Source organism: Mus caroli, unplaced genomic scaffold (genome assembly GCF_978045245.1).
Source record: "Mus caroli unplaced genomic scaffold, Mus_caroli_1 scaffold_18, whole genome shotgun sequence".
Lineage (NCBI taxonomy): Eukaryota > Metazoa > Chordata > Mammalia > Rodentia > Muridae > Mus > Mus caroli.
This window is the reverse complement of record NW_028227273.1, coordinates 53,813,701-53,837,855: the sequence shown is the minus strand read 5'-3', so window position 1 is coordinate 53,837,855 and position 24,155 is coordinate 53,813,701. Positions and strand designations below refer to the sequence as shown.

General features: G+C 37.9%; 2 protein-coding genes and 1 pseudogene across 3 annotated transcripts in view; 1 reads left to right on the top strand and 2 right to left on the bottom strand.

Moving 5' to 3' along the window:
* Window positions 1–2,867: 2,867 nt before the first annotated feature.
* On the bottom strand, window positions 2,868–12,944 carry Cenpq (centromere protein Q). Its single transcript, XM_021149059.3, has 9 exons — window positions 12,779–12,944; window positions 11,106–11,240; window positions 10,821–10,875; window positions 9,701–9,827; window positions 8,874–8,939; window positions 6,121–6,250; window positions 4,009–4,128; window positions 3,796–3,873; window positions 2,868–3,089 (listed from the first exon to the last, which is right to left on the bottom strand). The coding sequence occupies exons 2-9, from the start codon at window positions 11,202–11,204 to the stop codon at window positions 2,961–2,963; spliced, it is 804 nt and encodes a 267-aa protein (XP_021004718.1). The 5' UTR covers window positions 11,205–11,240; window positions 12,779–12,944; the 3' UTR covers window positions 2,868–2,960.
* Window positions 5,009–6,074, bottom strand: LOC110283882 (small ribosomal subunit protein eS12 pseudogene; annotated as a pseudogene).
* A 6-nt stretch (window positions 12,945–12,950) lies between the features above and the next one.
* Mmut (methylmalonyl-CoA mutase) overlaps window positions 12,951–24,155 on the top strand; it is a 29,261-nt gene continuing 18,056 nt past the window's right edge. For both annotated transcript variants that reach the window (XR_015045970.1, XM_021149058.3), the window contains exons 1-5: window positions 12,951–13,175; window positions 15,433–15,851; window positions 16,924–17,291; window positions 19,723–19,880; window positions 22,205–22,376. Coding sequence is in view for 1 of the 2 variants with exons in the window: in XM_021149058.3 (XP_021004717.1) it covers window positions 15,473–15,851; window positions 16,924–17,291; window positions 19,723–19,880; window positions 22,205–22,376 (1,077 nt within the window). In the remaining variant the exon portion in view is untranslated. The remainder of the gene's footprint in view (window positions 13,176–15,432; window positions 15,852–16,923; window positions 17,292–19,722; window positions 19,881–22,204; window positions 22,377–24,155) is intronic.

Below are 24,155 nucleotides of genomic sequence, written 5' to 3'. Positions count from 1 at the left end.
TCCTCTGAACATAAACAGGGCTCACCCTGTAGCCCCACTATGACTCAACTAGGAAATTTGAATTTCTCTTTTACCCTAAGCCTAATATTTCTTGGTAGTGAATGAAACATGAGAGGATTTAGACATGTTTAGAAAAGAAGCCAGTGTGAACAATCCACACACTAATTTTGACAGGTGTAAGCTGCATACTTTTGGTAAACAGAGAATGCAAAGAAATGATATCCAACCAAGTAAAATAAATCCTTTAATCATAGGTTCTACTGCAGGTGTTTCACATAACAGAGCCTAATTATTGAAGATATGCAAACAGAGTTGGCAGGTAATAGAGAAGCTTATATAAAGAATGTAAATGGCCGACATGGAAGCTACAACTTACTTGTGTAGTATGTTCCCTAAAATGGTTATACCAAATTACTGTCCTTTGGCAGTTTACTGAACATTTATTTCCCTATGAATTAATTCAACGTTTCACTCTTAAATATTCACAAACCTAACTGGTGAAAGCACTTAATTTCTATGTCTAAGTGATCATTATAAGACTGAATATTATGCAAACATTTCATAGCTTTTAAACCTTTCCTTCTAAGAATTAAACCATTTTCTCTTGGTATTTAATGTACACCTATTTTGCAGTTCATTATATATTAGGGCTTTGTTTAATGACTGCTCCGTTTTCCACTCTGTTGTGGCTCAGTATTTGGCTTGGCTCTTTTACAAATCCATCAGAGCTCCATATAATTATCTGCTTTCATTACAGCATTGTCTTTGTTTGCTAGGACCAGGTTATTTCTACACTGACACCTGCTGTTCACTCACACCTTATCTACTTAGCATCTACTCGGGGACAAAGGATATTAGCTGTAGATTTACCTCAAATCATTCACAAAAAGGACGCCAAAAATAAAGCATTTAAAGAAAAACTGTTTTTGATTACCTGTTAAGTCCTGGAGTGTAGCACAGCTCTAAGTTAAAGGCTATACTTCCAAAGCTAGGAGGTAGCAGTTCAGCCATGGAAATGAGGTGGCTCTCATTCAGCTGTAATGATAAACTGATATTCTAGTGGACTTGATATTAACTATCAAGTAGATATCCTGAGGAAAACAGTATGCTAGTGTAAATGTTCTAGCTAATGATAAAAATCAATGACTTAGCATTCTATTAGTCTAAAAGAACCAAGTTTTCAGTTGCTGAGTGCAGGGTTTTAAGGCAACGTGTGGAAATCTATTACTTTTCTAAAGTCTTCCTAATCTTCCTAAGATGATCCAGCTCCTGACTCTTTGGGCTCAAGTAGCTCCAGGATTCCAAAGCCATGACCTCCCTCTACAACAGATATCAATCCCAAGATAGTTAACCATAGGTAAACAGGAAGTTCTGTTTGGGAGATATTAGCAGTATTATGGAATTTCCTAAATAAGCTAACAAAAATACTCTAGTATGATAGAAAATTTAGGGCTGGAGAGATGGCTCTGCTGTTAAGAGCGTTGGCTGCTCTTCCACAGGTCGTGAGTTCAATTCCCAGCAACTGCATGGTGATTCACAACCATTTGTAATGGGATCTGATGCCCTCTTCTGGTGTGTCTGAAGACAGCAACAGCGTACTCATACATAAAATAAATAAATCTTAAAAAAATTCAACTGCAATTATAAGTAGATAACAAAATCCAAGCCAATGTACTAGTCACTCCAAATCAATGCCCTGCTGTTGGTTAGAGATGATTTCAGGCCCGCTTATGGAAATACTTCTTCACATATATAAACTCCACAAGGTTTATGAGAAAATGCTTTGCAGGCATGCAGCTTTTGCAGCTTTTGCAGGCTTTTGCAGCTTGAGCTATGAGACACCAGGCTGTCTCATAATTGACACGGCATGAGAAACTCATAGCAGTTTCTCACAAAGCGCAAGAACATTTTGGTTAGCTGTGGTTCACATCTGTGGAGCTTAGAATAGCAACCTTTCTTTGCACTGCACAGTGCTAGGATCCTCCTGTTAAGCGAACAACCATGCTCTTGCCTGCAAGTCTCACATATTTTCATTTTTAATCCTACTCTGCAGCCCTTCCCCATTTCTTTCTACCTTTGGTGGTCAGTTCTCCAATACTGGGCTTTTCCAAAAAAGTTTTCTGTTGTTTGTTTTGCTTTTATCTGATAGGATATATGTACTCAGGTTCCCTTTAAACAACCTTAGAGTATGCTTTGGTGACAGCAGAAAATATCCAGCATCTAACAATTCTCTAGCCAAAGAACCAGCATGTTATTATTATCTTTAGTGCAAAAACACCTGGAAAAAAATAGCAATAATTGCATAGAGATGAGAGATTTAAGAAGGCATTTGGGATTTTTCAAATTCAAAAGTTCTATTCACACATCAGAAACTATTACATCATGGCATTTTTTTTTATTTTTAAAAATAATACTCAGTAAACAGTTTTAGCAAATATCTACATATATATATATATAAATTTCCTAGATTTAGCAAGTGCAATGTTTTTAGGACATTAGATATTAATGATAAGTCCACAAAGGCTAGTTTTAAGGTCGATAACAAAGGTAAATTATTTTGAAGAAAGATCTACAGTTAAGTTGCACACTTTTGGGCCAGATGTGAAGCTCACCCCGGTAATCCCAGCACTCAGGATGCTGAGGCAGGGTTGCTGGGAGTTCAAGGCCAAATGGGAGACAGAATAAGTGCTGAGCCAGCCTAGGCTACAAACAGAATGAGAGACTGTTATTAAAAGAAAAAAGAGGCCGGGCACTCGGGAGGCAGAGGCAGGCGGATTTCTGAGTTCGAGGCCAGCCTGGTTTAAAAAGTGAGGCCCAGGACAGCCAGGGCTACACAGAGAAACCCTGTCTCAAACCTCCCCCCCAGCCCCGCCCCCCCCAAAAAGAAAAAGAGTTTTACAATTAATCAACAATAAATTAATATGGAACACAGCTTAAACACCAAAACAAAATCCAACTCTTTAGGAGTCAAGTTTCCTATAGGCTTCTTCAATGAATGCTGACACGTTCTTCACTGGGGCTGAATCATGAAGAACATCCAAGTCCTTCAGAAGAGCATTCTGGTTTGGAATTAGTGCCAAAATTTCTTCCTGTGGGTAAGACAGTACAATTATATTTTTAGCATTTTATGATGAAAAATGTCAAACATCTGTTATTTGCAATCTTAAGTAACTACCACCCAAGATCACTAGTCATCAACCAGTGGGCGTTCATTTTCAAATAAGTCTTTTCTTGTCACCTTTCTTGCTCTGCTGGCATATTCCAGATAATGAAAAGAGCATTTACATGACAATATCAATGAACTCTTTGGGAGAAAGACAAATTACAAGAGTACTGATTAATAACATACCACAATGCTAGTCTATAAAGAGCTGTATAACTTTGTTAAAAGTCAAACAACAAGGATATGCCCATAGTTATGACTATGCAAATATATAAAAGTATATAAAGGAGTATAATACAAAATTTCTTATTTCTATCAGTACTTTACAACAATGGTGTATCTGTGTAATGGAATGTTATATAAATACTGATAAGAATGAGTGTACATGAATGGACAGAAAAGATGTTCTCAAATTATATGCCCAGTAAAGAAAAGTAATTTATCAAAAGTTTTATAACAGGATTAGTTTGTTTAGTGAAACAGGATATGGTTTTAACTCTAACTCTCTCTCTCTCTCTCTCTCTCTGTGTGTGTGTGTGTGTGTGTGTGTGTGTAATATTGTGTGTGTGTGTGTGTGTGTGTGTGTGTGTAATATAGCCTGGCAATAGTCAGTATGGTCAATGGGTACTTACTTGAAGTATGGGTGCCTTAAGACTTTTCTGAGAAAGTTCTGGAAGAGCAAGTACTTTATTGCTATCTATGTGAAATACCTAAACAGAAACAGAAATCCAGGGATTATTTCAAAAGGCTGGTTTTGTTCACCTTGCAAAACTCAAGTTATCTTAGTAACATTTTAGCATTAAAAATTATATTTAAATACTAGCAATATGGTTTCCAACCATTACCTGTTTCACCTCCTGTTCCTCCTCTTCTACTTCATTTGTCAGAATATGAATTTTGTTCTTTAGGCTTTGAATACTCTCAGTCATTGACTCTGCTGTCTCTACTATTTTGTCTATTTCTTCCTAAAGCAAAAAGAAAAGTTAGTATTTTAAAGTAACTGTGTGATAAATGAAACCCTAGGAGATTATACATATGATACTTCATATTTTAAAATACTCTGTAAGAAATCATTAACTTTATTTTTGTTCATCTTTCAAAAGGAGACCCTCAAGAAAGCTGCTTGGCCAATATAACCCTGAGTTATTAGGAAGGATAAAGGAGCTAACTCTGCCCATCAATGCTTCTTCAAAACCCTAACACAGAAGCTAACGAGCAATGGAGGCTCTGCAAAACCCTTTGTATGAGCTGCACAGCCCAAGGACTCCAGGCAACAGCATCTGTTAAGTAACAGGTGCTTTCAAGTGCAAAAAACAAATGAAAATATTTTTAATTTTAGTTAGGAACATTTGAATGCCTGCTCTTTTAATATGCCAAAAGAATGGAATGCTAAGCACTGGAATTAATAATATTAAAATTAATTGTTAAAACACTGTAAAATATTTTCTAATTTAAAGAAATATGTTAATTTATAAAAAAAGACAATATATGCAAAATTAATGATACAAATATCACAGTAACAGGAATATGCTGATTGCAGGCCAAGTACAGTATAAATCAGCTTTTGGGTCATTAAAGATGCACTATTTTAAAGTATATCCTAGACATCATAACATTGCACTTGTACATATTTCAATGTACAACTCTAAAGGACCTAACAAATATGTAAGATAAGTATAACACATTAGTTAAAGTCTTACTAAATTCTATAATATTGAACATTTCCACTTTTTGATTTTTTTGTACACAGGAACCACTTTATACTTCGAGTCAGGCTCCATGTTGGTTATGAGTGGTTTATTTTTCCTTTAAATACTTTTGGTTCAGTTCTTTATGTCACTGAAATTGCTAGGTAGAAGGAAGTAGGCTGTTTTTCATGAATGTCCCAGAGCTTGAATTCTGTAAACTGCATTCCATGGTGAAGTTAACCTGTTTCTTAGCACCACACTGCTAAGAACTGGCTGTTGGATTTACAAAGTACAGATTAAGACAATTATTAAGTAAACCATGCATACCAGTTTATTATTGGTAGCCTAACAGATTAAAAGAAAATGGCATGAAATAATTTATCCTGAAGGGCAAAAGCCCAAATGAAGGTGATGGCTTGGCTAGGATCCCTCTAAATTTTATGTGGGGATTTTTGAAGTATTCCTCGATGACATCCTTGGCCTAGGATTCTTTGCCATAGTCCTTAACCACTACACAACTGCAACCAACCAGTTTCTGTGGCTTCTGATCTCAATCAATTTGACAGAGGCCTACCCATTCCCCTAGTTCCTTGTCATCAACCTTAACCCAGTTGATTTGGTTCTCAGCAGAAAATGCCTCCACCAGCTTGACATACATGGGCTCATTACAGCTGGATGCAAGCACAGAGACTGATTTGGCACTTTGGCAGCTTCACATATACCACGTGCTTGGCCATCACGGGTGAGGGCAGTCCTCGGCAGCTCTTGTAGAACAATGTTGATGTCTATTAAACCTTTAGCACATATGCCTTCCTTGGCCATGGCTGTGGAATATGAGTGAAGGCGAATGTTGCATGCACCCGAGCCTCTGCCTCTGTGTAACTAGGCCGAGGCAGGGGAAAAGCAGTTGTTGTTTTCTTGCTTTGTAAAGAGAGAGACACCAAGAGAATATAAAGTTGGGTGGGAGTAAGAAAGGATCTGGGAGAAACTGTGGGGTGAAGGACATGATCAGAACATATGAAAAAAATTTTAAATTTCTTTTATAAAAATGGCAGTTACTTGACCAGGGATAAATCATTAACACTTCAAATTTAGAGGCTTAACGTTCAAGTGACAGCTTTGCTTTTCTTACAAAAGATACAAAAATCAACAAAAACTCTAATCCAAAATTTGAGTTTAATGCTAGACCACTAATGCTACGATGCTTCCTTTTTTCCTTGTTCCTTCTCCCCGGATCTCTAATTACAGAGGCCCTTTTGAATGGCATACCTGCAGTGAAGCCAGGCTCTCTTCATTCGCTCTTTCCTGTGCCTTTTCCATTTTCAGCATTTTTGACACATCCGTTAAATAGTTCACCTTTCTTGGAGGGACTTTCAGTGTTGCACACTGTTGTAGTAGTCTTAAAAATAGAACATGTTTATTTTCGTGAAGAATACCATTTTCTTTAAAAGTTCCTTTTTTCACACTTGAAAGGGCTACAACATTCTTTTATTTTTTTCCCTCACAGCAGCTAATGGCATTCCTTCCCAAAACATTCCTGATAAAACATCACCTAACTTTTTAATACATTAACAGGACCAAGGGCCTGTTCTCCCACTGATGTCCAACAAGGCCATCCTCTGCTACATATGCAGCTGGAGCCATGAGTCCCTCCATGCGTACTCTTTGGTTGGTGGTTTAGTCCCTGGGAGCTCTGGAGGGTCTGGTTGGAGGGCGGGGAGGAGTGGGTGGGTGGGAGAACACCCTCATAGAAGCAGGGGCGGGGGGAACCGGAAAAGGGGATAACATTTGAAATGTAAATAAAGAAAATATCTAATAAAAAATTAAAAAAAATACATTAACAATTATTTCAAATCATGGAATGCTAAGGCTACTTTACTAGAACACTTTTTAGTTAACATATTTTATAATATCAGAATTTCCTAATATTGTTTAAATGCATTTTCTATACTATAGCATGTGAGTCTGTCAGTTTAATATGGAATGTTGATAAAACAAAGTACTCTAGAAATTTTGAGTCTGACCCTAAACCCTCCCTTTCACACTAAAGGATGCAGCCAATAAAGGTTAATCTAAATGTTTCGAAGATCATTTAGTTTTAAAGCTAGGGCAGATAAGAAGATGTCTACAAGCTTTGCTGTAGAGTAGTATGACATGGATTTTATTCTATATACTAAATGAAGTCTTATCTGTGCGAGTCCCTATTTCCAGCAGACAGCAAAATAATGTTCTCAAACTTGATTCTTCAAATTTATGAGAAAGAAATGAAGAATAAAATCACTGTAGAGATTCTGCCACAATAACTGTAGTTTTTCTAAAAATTCTACTGTAAGGTAAACATCCTCCCAAACCTAACACACAAAATGTTCCAAAATTTTATTGATGCCAAACTCATGGAATCTTCCCTAGCTAGTAGAATTTCAAACTAGTGGAAAACTCACTATTAAAGACACTGAATTATAGGACTGGTAAGATGGCTCAGTGGGTAAAGACCCTAGACCCTCAGCATGCAGACCTGATGACCTGCGCTCAACCCCTGGAACACAAGGTAGAAGAGAACTAATTCTTCTACATTGTAATTTACTTTCAATGCATGCCATAGCGTATGTGTGAGTGTACACTCATATACAAATAAATATGAAGTTTTAAAGAAACATTGCATGACATTAATTTGAGACAACTGACAAGATAAATAAATGAGTTTTGTGTTCAGATTTGAGCTAAAAGTCTGGTTTGCCTGGCAGGCACCTTTTGTCTGTTCATGGGGATAGGAACATGACTTAGTTCATATCAATAATGCAGTAAAATCAGCATAAGTATAGGAACATTTTCTCATTCAGGCCCCAGTCAGAGACCATGGATTAAAGCTAGACTTCAGTAATAATACAAACAGCAGAAAGTCTACAAACTCATGGAGCCAGAACAACTCTCTACTCAATGATCACCATGTCAGGGAAGAAATAAAGAAATTAAAAACTTTCTAGAACTTAATGAAAATCAAGGCACAACATACACGAACTTATGAGACACAATGAAAGAAGTGCTAAGAGAAAAGTTGACAGCACCAAGTGCTTTCACAAAGAAATTGGAGAGTTCTCATACAAGCAACTTAACAGAACTCCAACAAAAGAAAACAAAAGAAAAGAAAAGAAAACAAAACCAAGCACACCCAAGAGGAGCAGATGGCAGGAAATCAAACTCAGAGCTGAAATCAATAAATTAGAAACAAAGAGAACAATACAAAGAATAAACTAAACCAAGAGCTGGTTCTTTGAGAAAATCAACAAGATAGATCAAACTTGTTGCTTGTGTAAATAACTGAGCAATACAATACAGACTTGTGTGGGCAAGACAGAACCTCAACTGAGATAACACCCCCACCAGATTGGCCTGTGATGTGTTTTCTTGACTGACAATTGATGTAGGAGGCCCCAGGTCATTGTGGGTAGTACCACGGCTGGGATGGTGGTCTTGGGTGCTGTACGAAAGCAGACTGAGCATGGCACAAGGAGGAAACCAATAAGCAGTGTTCCTCCATGGCTTCTACTTTAGTTTCAAACTCTATGTTTCTGCTCTGGCTTCTCTCACTGATCAACTATAGGCTGTAAGATGAAATAAACCATTTCCTTCCCAAGTCACCTTTGGTGTTTTACCAAAGCAAAGGAAAATTTAATTGAGACAGAGGTGAAGGAAAACAGTAGGGTTAACAACAGCAATGGAAAACATGACAAAGTGAGAGCTGTGAATGCTTCCTTTAAGTTGTTAAAATGTAAAGGAGTTGATGTCATCAAGTATTTTTAAATACTGACACAAAACACAGACCACTAAAGTATGAAAATAAAAGTTATATGAGGAACATATTCTTTTGTATACATTCTCTAAAACTTAATAAATATGTAATCCCAAATATCATTTCCTTTAGAAAGTAATGAAAGGCATATTCTATAGAAATCCATTTTAGAACACAGGCGGAAAGCACTTTAAAAATAATTAAAATGTAATCATTTCTGATTATGGGTTACCTTTTCTTCAATTGGTTGAGATGATACTGAATTTGTTCTTTTCTTTTTACGTTGAATAAAATTCCACTGGGGAACAAAACGATTGAGGAAATATTACTTTGAAGCATAACACAATCTGTATTTCAAAAATTTTTCAAGTGTTCATCCTCAGCAGAATCATTCACCTTTTCCTTTATACTAGATTTATTATTACTATTATTATTATTAATTTTTACATCCATCCTCTCCTCCCAGACTCTTCTCCCCACCTGCCCACCCCATCCACTCCTCTGTTTCTCTTCAGAAAAGGGCAGCCCTACCATGGATATTAACCAGCCATGGCATATCAAGTTGTAGTAACACTAGACACCTCTTCACCCAGTAAAGGCGGACAAGGCAACCCAATAGGAGGAAAAGGTTCCTAAAGCAGGCAACAGAGATAGCCCCTGTTCCCACATTGGCATATGCGTGGAATGTATGGTCTTCACTTTGTTGAAATTCTAGGAGTTAGTAAGTAACTGGCTGGATGATACACAGGGCACTGGGGTATGCTTTTAAGTGACACCTGGTCCCTGGTGCGAGTCTTGTGCTTTGCTTCCTTAAAAGTATTGCTCCCACTGCCATGATGTTCTGTCTCCCCCCGAGGGCTCAGAATCACTGGACTTGGGTCAAAGCTGCTGAACCTGTAAGACTAAACAATGTCTCTGCTGTTTAGGATGTTTATGTTAGGCATGCTGCCACTTCCATGAAGAAAGTAACTCAGATAGGAAGTAATATTGAGACAAATGTATATAGTAAATACCTGAGTCAAGAGCTGAAAAACAAAAAGAAAAACTTTTTAAACTCACAGAATTACTGATTCCATCATACTTTGCAAATACTCTTCAGTATCCTTTGGAAGAGGTTGCCAGGTTGCTCTCTTGTTGGATGATATTTTTACCCGTTTTAGATGAACACACGTTGCTTGTTCTGTTACTGGTAATTCAAGAGAGTCTAATCAATCTAGAAGTTTTGCAGTTTCACTTAAAAATAACTTTAACATAAAGAACAGTAGTGGCATTATGAAGCTAAGGCATTCTACTTTTTAACTCATATCTTACTATAGCTATAACATGTCAGTTACTGAAGATGCATTTGCTCTTGTGGCAATACCTGATATACTATCAACTGACACTGCAACACAAATACTTTTCAATAGAGAATCAACTTATTATTATTATTAAAACTTGCTTCTGAAAAATGACTTTATTTCTTAAGACTTTCAACAAATATACTGGAAAACTACTTCTACCAAACATTGGAAATGAAAGAACAAGCAAGAAATAAACACTGACTGGTATATCTTTAGATCAGAAATGAGTAGCTCATAGAGGGTAACAGAGATTCCTTTTCTACTTCTTATCAATATAGCAGGTAACCCTCGACAGTGTTCGCTGGAAGGACTAGACAATGAACTGTTCCACGTACAAGGGATAAGCAATAATATACAGGATTGGCTTCACAAAGATTAGGTAAAGAAAAGGGGAATGCTATGCCAATTACAGGAGTGCAGAAATTACGAAGTAAATGTATAGTACCCTAGGAAATAGAAAATCAGAACAGTATCTGCACCAATGTGTCAGGAATCGTCTTACAAAGAAGGGATGTTTAAGGAAATGGTATTTCCAACTAATTACCTTTGAAATGCTTAAGCTAGTGATTACAAACTATCTGTACAGTAGTGGCAGAACCAAAAGCCCCGGTGTCTTTGTCTTTATATCAAAGATGAGTAGGTCAGAGTGAGGGATAATAATTTGTCTCCTAGTTCCTTTCAACCTGACAGGCAAACCTCTATATATTTGCTGTTAGAATTAAATACTGAGGATGTGGCTGCTTATGCTCACCTTTTACCATTTCTGAACTCAAAACCAAGATGCTGAAACATTTTTCATGAAAACCAGTAGAAGACACTTTAATACAGAACAATACCTTTAGAGGACAGATGCTTTGCATGACTTCTGTTTCTTTTTGCTGTGTTTCCAACCTAGAGTCATACAAACAAGCAACAGATAAAAAGATGGTTTTGCAACACATACTCCATGTATACAAATACTGTAACTTCCAGGAGGTAGAAAAAAGTATAGTAGATATGATAAACAAAGAATGCACTAAAGTTTGTGATATGAATTACAATTTGTAGTAAAACTGACTTTTAGCCCTTTGCAGGGAAATAGATATTTCTAATTAAAGAGATCTGAAAGAAAGAAATCTTACCTCATTCTCTGGCAAATCCGCTTCCTTATTGGCTCTTTGTTTAAAACTTCTTTTCACCTGTTGAGCTGTTTTCCTAGAAGCACCTGCTTTACCAGACATTTTTATCTAAACAGTATAATCACAACGATACATAGTCTGCAAAGGTGAAAAAAATATAATTATAATATAATTTTTGTTGAAAAGAGTACATAAAAAATTTTAAATATATTCTTCTCTCATGCAATACATCTGACCATAGTTTCCTCTTCCACTCCTCAAGTCATGTGTACTGGCTAGTTTTGTGTCAACTTGACACAGCTGGAGTTATCACAGAGAAAGGAGCTTCAGTTGAGGAAATGCCTCCATGAGATCCAACTGTAAGGCATTTTCTCAACTAGTGATCAAGGGTTTCAGGCCCCTTGTGAGTGGGACCATCTCTGGGCTGGCAGTCTTGGTTCTATAAGAGAGCAGGCTGAGCAAGCCAGGGGAAACAAGCCAGTAATGAACATCCCTCCATGGCCTCTGCATCAGCTCCTGCTTCCTGACCTGCTTGAGTTCCAGTCCTGACTTCCTTGGCGATGAACAGCATTATGGAAGTGTAAGCCAAATAAACCCTTTCTTCCCCAACTTGCTTCTTGGTCATGATGTTTGTGCAGGAATAGAAACCCTGACTAAGACATCATGGGTCCCTTTTCTTTCCCCAAACCACTGCTTCTGCGTTTCCCTTCACAAAACGACAGGGCTCCCAGCAATATCCACCAAACATGAGATAATAAGATGTAATAAGACTAGGCAGAAACCTTCATATCAAGGCTGAATAATGCAACCCAGGAATGAGGAAAAGGGTCTTCCAAGAGTTGGCAAAAGAGCAGGAGATACTCCTTTAGGAATCCCCCCAAAACACCAAGCTAAACAACATATATTGCAGGGTGGAATACACAAAACGCCTAGATTGGATCATGAGACAGACATTGTAAGTATCTAAACTAGGGTCATGATTTCTACTTGTTGGGACCACTCAATTTGTGTTAATTAAAAAAAAAAAAAAAAGAAAGAAAGAAGAGAAAAGAAAAATTAAGATAGAAGATAAAAATTCCTTACTGTTCTCAGTTCCACAGGAAATCATAGCTTAACAGTGGGTTGGTAGACACCGCTATGAATACAATTATTATGTATGATATACTAAATGCAATCAAATGACTTGTGGGCAGCTGTGGGGATATCTTTGGATAATTAGCCAAGACGAAGAGAAATAAAGTGCTTAAAGGAAATCAGCGTAAAGTCGGACGGCGTGACAGCTCAAAGAACATTTTTTTTTTTTTTCTTTATGAATCAGCCCGTTCAGACTTGACTGAATCCTTATGGGAGGAGTGGAAAAAGGCGCTCCGCTTCTGTTTGCTTGTTGTTTTCTTGGCCGGTTTACTGAAACTAATTCAAACCGACTTATCTCAACTTAAGCTGTTCATCTGCGAACCACTAACGAGAGCGAACTTGGGCTACTCTGTCCGTCGCTCCAGGACGAGGTACAGAGCTTTCAGGAACCAGGACCGGGAGGGTCAGGGGGAATAGAGAGGGAAGATCAATATTTTCACTCCACTCGGGGGTTATCTCAAACAGTTGCCCTAAATGGCAGAGACCTATTCAGACATTAGACATTGCCCCTTAAAACAAAACAAAACAAAACGGAGTTTTACCACAAACGCGTGAGGCTCAAATTATCCCCTGGATCTGTCAGCCGCTTAATCGCTTCCTCTTCTCGTCGCGGTTGCTTCTCGGACTCAAAAGTCGCGCTTCTGACTTAATCCGCCCAAACAACCGGAAGAGACGGAGAACTTCCAGGACCTGGGAACCGGAAGCGTCAGTGAGGAAGGCGAACACACTTGTGTAGAGAAGGCCGGCCTGCGGAGCGTATGTCTTTACGTCATCAGACGCGCGCCCGCAATGTCCGGATTGGATTGGCTAATCTGAGGGCGGTGTTGGCTACGCCCCCTGATTTAATTGGCTGCCGAGCTCCTGCGACGAGCGCCTGTGACCCCGGCGTCTGGGTTCGGTTCTGAAGTCCGGGCTCGGTCCGGGTGATCCCCAAACACTGTGAGTAAGCCCGTGCGCTGTGGAGCACGTCAGGCTTGCAGGATTCTCCTCTTATTGGCTTCATCTGCTCCACCTATCTGTCTTGCTATCCTTTCCTTCTTCCTTCTTCACCGATTTTCTGTGATAGGAAGCCGCCCTGCTTGCTCCTGAAATATAAATGGTGACTGACTGGCTTCTCATTTCCCGCCAGGCTGGTGGAATTCGGAGGTCACCGCTGCAAAATACCTTTCAACAGCGTGGTAGTCTTGTCGCTGTGCGTCCCTGGTTTCCCACGCACGCGCAGAGCAGAGGTTACTTGTTAGAGGTTCGCGAGCTCAGGTGGTTTCTAGGGTGTTTTTGCTAGAGGTAGTGAGACAAAGTTAAGTGACAGAAGGAAAAGATGAAAAGGAAAGGCGAGTCTAATCTGATTAAAAAAAAAAAAACACATAGCCAAACTTCTCCGTTTTGTCATTGAGAGCGTGACACATGCGTGTAATTTGCAACTGCCTGCTGATTTTCTTCCAACATAGTTTTGTGCTTAATTATTTTTTTAGGCCAGTCGTTCTCATCCTTCTTAATGCCAAGACTCTTCAGTACAATGGTGACCCCCCAACCATAAAATTATTTTTGTTGCTACATCGTACCTGTAATTTTGACACTTTTATGAATCGTAAATTGAATATTTTTGAAGATGGAGGTTTGCCAAGGAGTTATGATCCACAGGTTGAGAACAGTTGCTTTGGGCTAACAGTTCCTTTATGCTGTTAATTTTCATGCTCTGTATCGTCACCACCTATGTATATTGAACAGTGTGAGGGGCTAGCTCTTCTGAGGTGTTACGATAACTTTAAAATTAATTACAAAATACTTAGAGAAAGCTCACAACAACAGTAATTGCACAAAGTGCTAGTTTCTACAGACATAATACATCGTGTAACTTATGTCCCAGAAAGGCTTCCCTTTTCTTTTCTGTGCTGTCATAAATGAATACTCCTGTAAGTTTCAATATGGAATATAGTAGTTCCATTCAATTCATTCGTTTGTCTATATTGTAACACACTTATTCTAACTGTAGATGTTTGTTTCAGATTCTCTAATGCAAATAAACAGCAGAGAATTCCTATTCTATCTTTCACAATAGAAGCCTTTCCGGAATGGATGTTACCTAGTTTAAGGGGCTAGCATATCTGAGACGTTTCCTGTTTTGAAAGTTTACATTGTAAAGTAATTAGAACAGTATTCCTTCCCATCAGCGGTTTATACGTCTTGTTTGGTGATCCATAATAAGTATTTGACAGTCATCAAGGCTTCCCTAAGTTGATAGGTCAGAAATTATATGAAAAATAGAGTTTTAAACTCTCACTGTCCAATATTGTGTAAAGCACCTGGCAAGACAACTGTATTAAAGAAATCTGTATCTGATTTTCTTTTTTAAAAAAAACTATAGGCTCTACATGTTGAGGTTGTGTGCTACTTAAGTATCAAGTAATTGAGGCAATTTGCTGCTTTCTGTGTGGGTAAATGGCAAATGCAGTGAACTATGAGTTTTCTAGGATTTCTAGTACATGAAAATGTAAAAATGGCCAAGACAGAAATAAGTTTGACAGCTACACAGAGACCAGATCATAGATACCTTGGTTGCCTGCTTGTCTTATACTGTATTTTCCCCATACACCAATATAAAATCTACTATAAGCTAGATAATCTACAAATGGGTTTTGAATGCAAATTAATTGAAATATTATGTTCCAATCTACCACATAATGTAACCCGGCAAAAAAATAAAAATGTAAGAAAAAAAAAAAAAAAAGCTGGGCGTAGTGGTGCACGCCTTTAATCCCAGCACTTGGGAGGCAGAGGCAGGTGAATTTCTGAGTTCGAGGCCAGCCTGGTCTACAGAGTGAGTTCCAGGACAGCCAGGGCTACACAGAGAAACCCTGTCTCGAAAAACCAAAAAAAAAAAAAAAAAAAAAAAAAAAAAAAAAAAAGTAATCTGGCAGAAATTTTGCAGAGAGTATGGTATAATCAGATTTGCATTTTATGAGTATAGAATGGGTTTCAGGGGGCTAACACTAGTCAGTAAGACCAGCCAAGAAGCCATGAAGTAAGGAGACTGTAGGTAGAAGAACAAGAGTAAGTGTTATATCAGGTACACAACCAGAAAAGGGAAGAAAAATGAAACAGGACAATATTCCTTCTTTTTGTTCCCTACTTACTAAAAGCTCTGACTTTTCTTCACACTTCTAAGTGTTTTGTATTGTTCTCTTTATTTTTCTAGGACTGTTCTCATTTCCTTTTGGGAGTATTCATGCTTCACCATGTTGAGAGCTAAGAATCAACTTTTTTTGTTATCACCCCATTACCTGAAGCAGCTAAACAGTCTATCAGCTTCCAGATGGAAACGGCTTCTACATCAGCAGCAACCCCTTCACCCAGAATGGGCTGTACTGGCCAAAAAGCAGCTGAAAGGCAAAAACCCAGAGGACCTTATATGGCACACCCCAGAAGGGATCTCTATAAAGCCCTTATATTCCAGGGCAGATACTATGGACTTACCGGAAGAACTTCCAGGAGTGAAGCCATTCACACGTGGACCATATCCCACCATGTATACCTATAGGCCCTGGACCATCCGTCAGTATGCAGGCTTTAGTACTGTGGAAGAAAGCAATAAATTCTATAAGGACAATATTAAGGGTAAGATTTTAATAGGAGTCATGATGCTTATGATGACATGAGACACTAACTCATTTCTGTAAATATGACATTCATCTTGTGCTTGAATTTGCTGTGAAAGAAGTGGATGCTTTTCAACTCTGTGGTCAAAGAGATGAGTCCAAAGTAAAACATGCAAAATAGTTAGAGAGAAATCATACTTCTACATACATTGTAGAAAAGAAACAAGATGAAGATGCATGAAAAAAAGAGAGAAGCAGTCTGTCTTTAGAAACCAAAAATTGGGAGGAGAGCTTAAATCCTGCCAAGCACAGTCATAGGATATAAGGTGATATAAGGTGATGACCATATATATATATCCACAATGAAATCTGTCCTTCATTAGAAAGTTATAGCTACGACTTCCTTTTTAATGTATGATGAAATATTACTGTCTGAATACTAAACTTTACAATTTCTAAGCTTATGTTGCTTACAGAGAGATTGAGTTTACGTTTAATGTAGACTATTGTAGTTATTTGAACACTGCACAAGGACTGCATATTTAGCTGAATGGTAGTGCACTTGTCTGGTGTGCAGAAGGCCTGGGGTTTCATTCCTATTTCCATTAAAACCTTTTTAGGGTGATGAGAATAATCTCATCATTCTAAAATTCTATTTCAACACGATTTGAATGGCTCGGCATTATGCTATGACCACAGTAAAGAATAAATATAAAGTAACAAAAGCATATACATGCCAAGTTGTATTAAGTAAGTATATATGAGTAGCTAGATGTTTTCATGCATTTTGAAAATATCTCAACAAAAAACTTAGTAAAACCAACCCCAAAAAGTATCTGATGCATGAGCTCAAGCAGCAAATCCTTGTGTAGGTCTGAGCTAAGTGCTACTCTGTTGCTTTTATTATCGTTCATAGACTTAGTAGCTCAGTTTGTGTGTCTTAGCCTCCTACAAAGTGCAGATTCCTAGAAAGTCAAATATTTTTCAAATTAGTTTCACATGAGCACGACATGTAATAACAGTATACTGTGATGCGGTACATCTGCTATCTGGGACTCTAACATACCCATGGTTTTCTTTATATCCTGTAGCTGGTCAGCAGGGGTTGTCTGTTGCCTTTGACTTGGCAACACATCGTGGTTATGATTCAGACAACCCCAGAGTTCGTGGAGATGTTGGAATGGCTGGAGTTGCTATTGACACTGTAGAAGACACCAAAATCCTATTTGATGGCATTCCTTTAGAAAAAATGTCCGTTTCCATGACTATGAATGGAGCTGTCATCCCAGTCCTGGCAACATTTATAGTAACTGGGGAAGAGCAAGGTGTGCCGAAGGAGAAGCTCACTGGCACAATTCAGAATGACATCCTAAAGGAGTTTATGGTCAGAAATACTTATATTTTTCCCCCAGAGCCATCCATGAAAATTATCGCTGACATTTTCCAATACACAGCACAGGTATGCTTGCTTTCTGCAGATCTTGCTGTAGCCGTTTGTAGGGATTTTCACAAAGTTCTACAAGTTTCTTTGAATTTCATAACTGAGTAAGTTGTATTACCAAGGTGTCTTGCCATCATGTTGGCTATGTTCAACTTACTGTTTTATTCGTTGGTATTTAGTTGTCTGATAATTATTAGAGTCAGGGAATTCTAACTCCCTTAGTTCCCTTGAGAGTTCAGATGGAGTGAAGATACACACTGGTATCAAGAGAAATGGGCATCAGAATGTCAGGTTCATTTCTTTTACAAACTGGGTTGGAACAGACCACTCATGTGTTTGCCACCTCAGTGACATGCCTCATTCACCCAATTAGGCACAGATTAGCAGGAGAAGAAGGCTCCCTGGGAAGGCTGCCGCAGAAGCAGCATCCCCTCTACATTTGCCTTCAAGCAGATCATGGTTTCTGCTGTGCTCACACTTTGCTCCTTGCTACGGAATGTTTTACTCCTCATTTTACTCCCTTAAAACTGCTTAATGCTAAAGACACAGTCTCTTCTGCATCAAAGCTTTTTTTTTAACCTATTCACCCTCTATATGTAGTTAGATCAGAAATCCTGCACACATTCTCTGCACGCCTCATTTGTTACTGAGCTTTTTGTACATTGCACAGTATGTTCATGTTTTACATCTGCCCTGTTGAGTTGTACTAGATAGACTTGTATATGTATACTTGTATTATGTATAACTCTGAATTTATACCACCTTTTGAGTTTGTAAGATATAGGTAAAGATTCTGTGTGGTGATATGGAAGAAGCATATAAATAGCAGGAGCTTAAGCTAAATAGGAGTCACTTCTGTTTGTTTTAAGGAAGTTAGAAGGCAGCTGTGAGGGGTTTGTGTCTGTGGAGCTCCGTAGTAATTGGAACTCCGGGTTCCTTTTATCTTCTTTCTCTTTTGTTGTTAGGTGTATCATTTATGGTTAAGGAAGGAAGAAGGGAAGGCTGGCCAGATGTGGGAGAGTCAGAGGGATCTTACAGAGGAGCGTAGCCAAGTCCTCCTATCTCTGTGGACGCAGTAGTAAGAAAAGGCTGGAGTGTAGGACTTGTGCCATGGAACTCTAACCTTAGGACTTGCTCTGAGAGGAAGAAGGTGAAGACTGGTTACTGGGCTGGAGAGCATCACCCTATGCTTCTGTATCCTCATGGGCTTTTACCATGTAAAGCATCCTAATGGTCAGAAATGCTTTAACAGAGTTTTTCCTGTAAGTGACAACATCCCAATTTCAGATTCTGATCAAATGATGCTTTTTGAAGTACTTATATACTGATAACTATATTTTATGGAAAAATATACATATCATGATATTTCTGTGTTACCCACCCACAAGTGTTAAGTGGCATGAGGCATATTTCCATTTCTATGCAACCATTTACCTTTACTCTTAATTTTGTAGAACTAAAACTATTCAACAGAAAACACCATCCTGCCCCACTTTCCTGCTCTCGTATTCCATCATTGTATTGCTCTAAACATTAGCAAATTTGAATACTGATTATTGCTAATATGAGTAGGATCATTCAGTATTTCTTTTTTGGGCAGGCCCATTCCATTTGATACAACATCCCCAGTGTCTGTTCATTTTATATCATATTAGAATTTCCTTCCTTTTAAAGTTTGAATAGTATTATATTATGCTAGTATTTCTATTATTTTAAAAGACTATCAGTACATTCCTCTTCACAGCAAAGCACCCGTGTCCTGGATTTTGTGTGTTACCTCCAAATATACAGTCATTTTTTTTTTTTTCAGTTCCACATGATTCTATCTCCTTTGTGATTTTGCTATAGCTCATTTTCAAAGAGATTTGGGTTATAAGTAGAATCCTTGAGAATATAAAATTCAGAACTATATATATTATATGAATGTATATTTGCATATATGCAAGGTACATATAAATGTGGTATATTTATGTTACACCATATATAAACAATGGCAACTAATTTTTTTTGAGTGCTTAGTCTCTACGGGGTAATCTTTGATATTTTTTTTAAGCTTGCATTTTGGCCTATTTTACTTCAAAATATAACACTAATATCAAATCAATTTTGTTCACGGTGTACTTGTTCATATTCAATACCTTCATTCAAATAAGAAAATATTCTAAGTAATATGAAATTTGTGTGTCTTCAACATATCAGGCAAAATTATAAGGTCTTTGTGAAGGGATAACTGGTGTAGCTGTTTGGAGAAAAACAAGCATAACATCTTGAAAACACTTCATAGATCAGTCATTGAAATTTGAGAGTGAATCCAATGTAACAAACAGTAGGTTTTTTTTCAGTTAAGATTATAAACTACCAAGTATATATGAAATTGAACGTCATTTAAAATGAGTCTAACAGAAGCTTTTCATATTTTATTCTTTGTTGTTTTTATTATTTTAAATAGAACATGCCAAAATTTAATTCCATTTCGATTAGCGGGTACCATATGCAGGAAGCAGGAGCTGATGCCATTTTAGAACTGGCCTATACCATCGCAGATGGGTTGGAGTACTGCAGAACTGGACTTCAGGCTGGACTCACAATTGATGAATTTGCACCAAGGTCAGTAGATTAAACTTACTTGTCTTTTCTCCATTAAAAGCATGCATAGGACCACTTTCTGCCTGTACAGTAAAATACAGATAAAATAAATTTGTTGACATAAATACATGACAGATTTAGATTGTGTTATATTTTTCCAAATGAGAAAGAGAAAATAAGCCAGTTTTATCTATAGCACACACACACACACACACACATACACACACACACAAATTCAGAATTTAATTTGTCTGTATTTTTTTGTTAATTGGAGTAATGCCATCTTTCTAGTGATTTATGGAGTACAACTATATGTACATACAAGATATATTAAAATATAAACATAAAATAAAATCACTTTAATTTTTTTCCATTTGAGAATATGGAAATCACCTATTCCATTTTTCTATAATATTTACCTACATATTTTGGGATGTACAATACTATTTTGTCTGAAAATGAATTGTTAGTAAAGTTGTATGGAAATGTAGAAACATGCCATTGATGTTTATGGAATACTTAAATTCTTCATAACCAGGCTAGGCTTCATTCTGAACATTCAGCAATCCCTTGGTGAGCTTGTCCCTGAAGCTAGTCCCACCTACATGGTGGCAATTCAAATGTAGAAAACGCTAGTGATGGTTCCTTTATTCTAAGATATTGTATCTTGTCACAGTGGCTTCCAAAATGTGCCCTAGTGACTCCTGGACATTACATAGATCTTCAAGGTCTACACTGTTCCTGAATGTTTTAAAAGTTTGCTTTCCTTTTAAATGTCTATTTCTTCCAGAATTTATATAAGTGTTTCACTAAAGCTACATGGCATGTTGTATTGAAATAGATTGAAGGTATATAAGGTCTTACCTGTCCTCTTTTAAGCTGTACAAGTAAGAGACTTCAAAAATTGTGAAACAGGACTGGGAAAATATCCCAGTTGGTAATTATTGCAGAGATTCTGAGTCCGGTCACTACACCTCGAATTTCAAAGCCAGAGGTGGACTTGTAGCCCCAGTGTTCAGGAAGCCAAGGTAGGTTCCTGAGGCTCACCGACCAGCTGTCCCAGCTCCTATATGAGTTCTGGATCAGGGACAGACCAGTCTCAAAAGTAAACAAGCAAATAAAGGTTAATGACACCCAAGAAACACACCTTACATTGTCCTTTGTCCGCTACATGCATACCTGCACACACAAAATATAAAAACATTTTACATTTTTTTTCTAGTGAAAACATTTTAAAGTAGAAAGTAAAATATTTCTTTTATTATAAGTTTTTATGGTAAATATTATTCTTTATAAGATACTGTTTATTTTTCATGTAATATGATTATTATTTTATATAAACTCATGATAAAATTTAGATAAATCTATTGAAATACAGAAAAATTCTTCAGTCTTCACAGATGTTGACAATGAGCACAGATCCTAAGACCTTAGAGCTTATGGAATACACTGAATTTCATTAAACTTCCGTGTCTTAAAGCTCACTTGTTTTATTTGAAATTTTACAACCTCTGGCTATTAAAGGCAAACCAGTACTCTAAATATGTAAGTCAGTGTTAAATAAAAGATAATAGAGAGGCTAAGGACAAATTAGAGAAGAAAATGACTAAACTCAGTGCTCAGCCATGTTCTCAAAACACACACACAAAGGCAACCCTGTGCTACACAAACAAAGCAGGCATGTGATTGTGTTCTTTCTGTCACAACCCTGGTGTTGCAAACTTGGTGTTGCAACTTTTTAAAAAAAAAATATTTATTTTATGCATGTGAGTACACTGTTACTTTCTTTAGATGAATACACTGTTGTTCTCTTTCTACACTGGAAAAGGGTATCAGATGGTTATGAGCCACCATGTGGTTGCTGGGAATTGAACTCAGGATCTCTGGGAGAACAGTCAGTATTCTTAACGGCTGAGCCATTTCTCCAACCTCAACTTTAGTTTTTTTAAAGAAATGGATCTTGAACTGGACATGTAGCTGAATGGTGGGAGCCTATGTCTAAGCAAGTGTGAGGCCACAGGTTCATTCTTAGCACCAGGGAAATAAAAGAGCTTATTTTAGTGCTACTAGGGGTAGAGTTTGGTGTCTGGGACATGTTGGGTAAGAACCCCAATGCCACATCCCCAGCCTAAGAACCTGTCTTTAACTCAGCACCAAGAGAAAATTTCTTCCTAAAGAAAATCACTGGTGAAGTGAATAATTCTGAACAGAAGCAAACATTCACACCCATCCCTATGTTAGCCTATGGTTACTTACATAGATGTGAATTGCTTCTAGTGCATGATACAATTAGTTTCTTTTCTTGGTTTTTAAGTTTCAGCAGGTTCTGGACTTTGTCCTTTTAGGTTGTCTTTCTTCTGGGGGATTGGAATGAACTTCTACATGGAAATAGCCAAGATGCGAGCTGGGAGAAGACTGTGGGCTCACTTAATAGAGAAAATGTTCCAGCCTAAAAACTCTAAATCTCTTCTTCTAAGAGCACACTGCCAGACATCAGGGTGGTCACTTACTGAGCAGGTATGGATGGAAAAATAGAGAACTTGAAAAATGGAAATGAACATTTTCTTCTAGGCAACAGGCACAGCAAGGAAATGTTTTCAACAGCCTGTTTGTGTATATCTGAGAGTTATAAATATCTTGGAGCATAATAGTTTGAGTTCACACATATTGAATAGAATTAGCTCCCTTTAGTAGTTAACACTAAAATCTTTCCTATCTTGGCTTAGGCCTGGCAAAATCAGGACTCATTTTCCTACTATTTTAGGTTAGCATACAAAGTAATGGGTCTGTTTCAAGTCCTCTTCAGACACGTTTGCTTTTCTACTTTGTTTTCTTCAGTCCACTCCACTTCACCACTCCTTTTTCCCACTGGTTTCTTTTTCTAGATAGTCCATGTTCAACTCTATTTTTATCACATGTATCCTCTCTGTTACTTAAGAACTATAAAGTACCTTCCTTTGCTTTTCTACATGGCCCTCTTTTAGTTTTGTGACATACAAGCATACTTGTAAACACACACACACACACACACACACACACACACACACTCTTAGTTTTAAATCTAGGTTCTGTGGGTTGGAGGAAAACATAGGTATTTATCCTGACTCTGGGTTATTTTGCTGAACATGATTTCCAGTTACATGCATTTCCCTGCCTGTCATGATTTCGCTTTCTTTATAGCTGCATAGGAGCCTGTTTTATTCATGTGCCATATTCGGTTTTCATCTGTTGATAGAGATCCAGGGCCATTTCATTTTCTAACTATCGTGACTAGAGAATCAGTAAATTTGGGTGCACGGGTGTCCCTGTGCTGTGTTGGTTTGAAATCTTTGGGTGTATACTCAGAGCACTATAGCTGGAACATGGTAGTGTACTTGAAGGACCCTTAGGAATGTGTGACTGATTTCCAGCAGTTTGCACTTCCACCAGCAGTGACCGTGGCTCCTCTTCACATCTTTGCCAGCATTTGTGATAATTTTTTTTTTTTTTTGGTATTTTGCCTTTCTTTTTTATTTCTATCTTTTAATTTTTCCCCCTTCTGATCCAAGGTCTTACTGTATAGCTCTGGCTGGTCTGGAACTCATTATGTAGACTAGATTGGCTCTGCCTGCCTCACTCTGCCTCCTGAATACTGGGATTAAAGACATGTACTTCCATACCTTGTATCATTTGTGTTCATGATGATAGCCATTCTGACTGGGATGCAATGGAACCTTTTTTAAAATTTAATCTTCTCGTATGTATTACATCCTGACTGCAGTTTCCCCTCCCTCCTCTCCTTCCAGTCTCTCCCTCTCACCTCCCTTCTTCCCCAGATCCATACCTCTTCAGAAAAGGGCAGGCCTCCCAGGGACATCAACCAAACATGAGGTAACATACTTCAGTGAGACTAGGCACCTCCTCTCATATTACGGCTGGGTAGTGCAATCCAGTAGGAGTAGTATAAGGGTCCCTCAAACAAGCAAAAGAGTCAGAGACAGTCCCTGTGCCCACTGTTAGGAGTTCCACAAGAACACCAAGCTACACACCATAACATACATGAAGAGGACCTAGGTCAGACTCCTTGATTGTCAGTTCAGCCTCTGAGTCCCTATGAGCCCTGGCTAGTTGATTTTTGTGGTCTGTGTTCTTGTGGTGTCTCTGACCCCCTGGCTTCTACAGTCCTTTCTCCCCTCATCCTCAGGATTTTCCAGCTCTGCCTATGTTGGCTTTTTTTTGGGGGGGGGGGCTGGCTCGGGTTTCTTATGAAATATAATCTTAAAGCAGTTTTAATATACACTTTCCAGATAGCTAAAG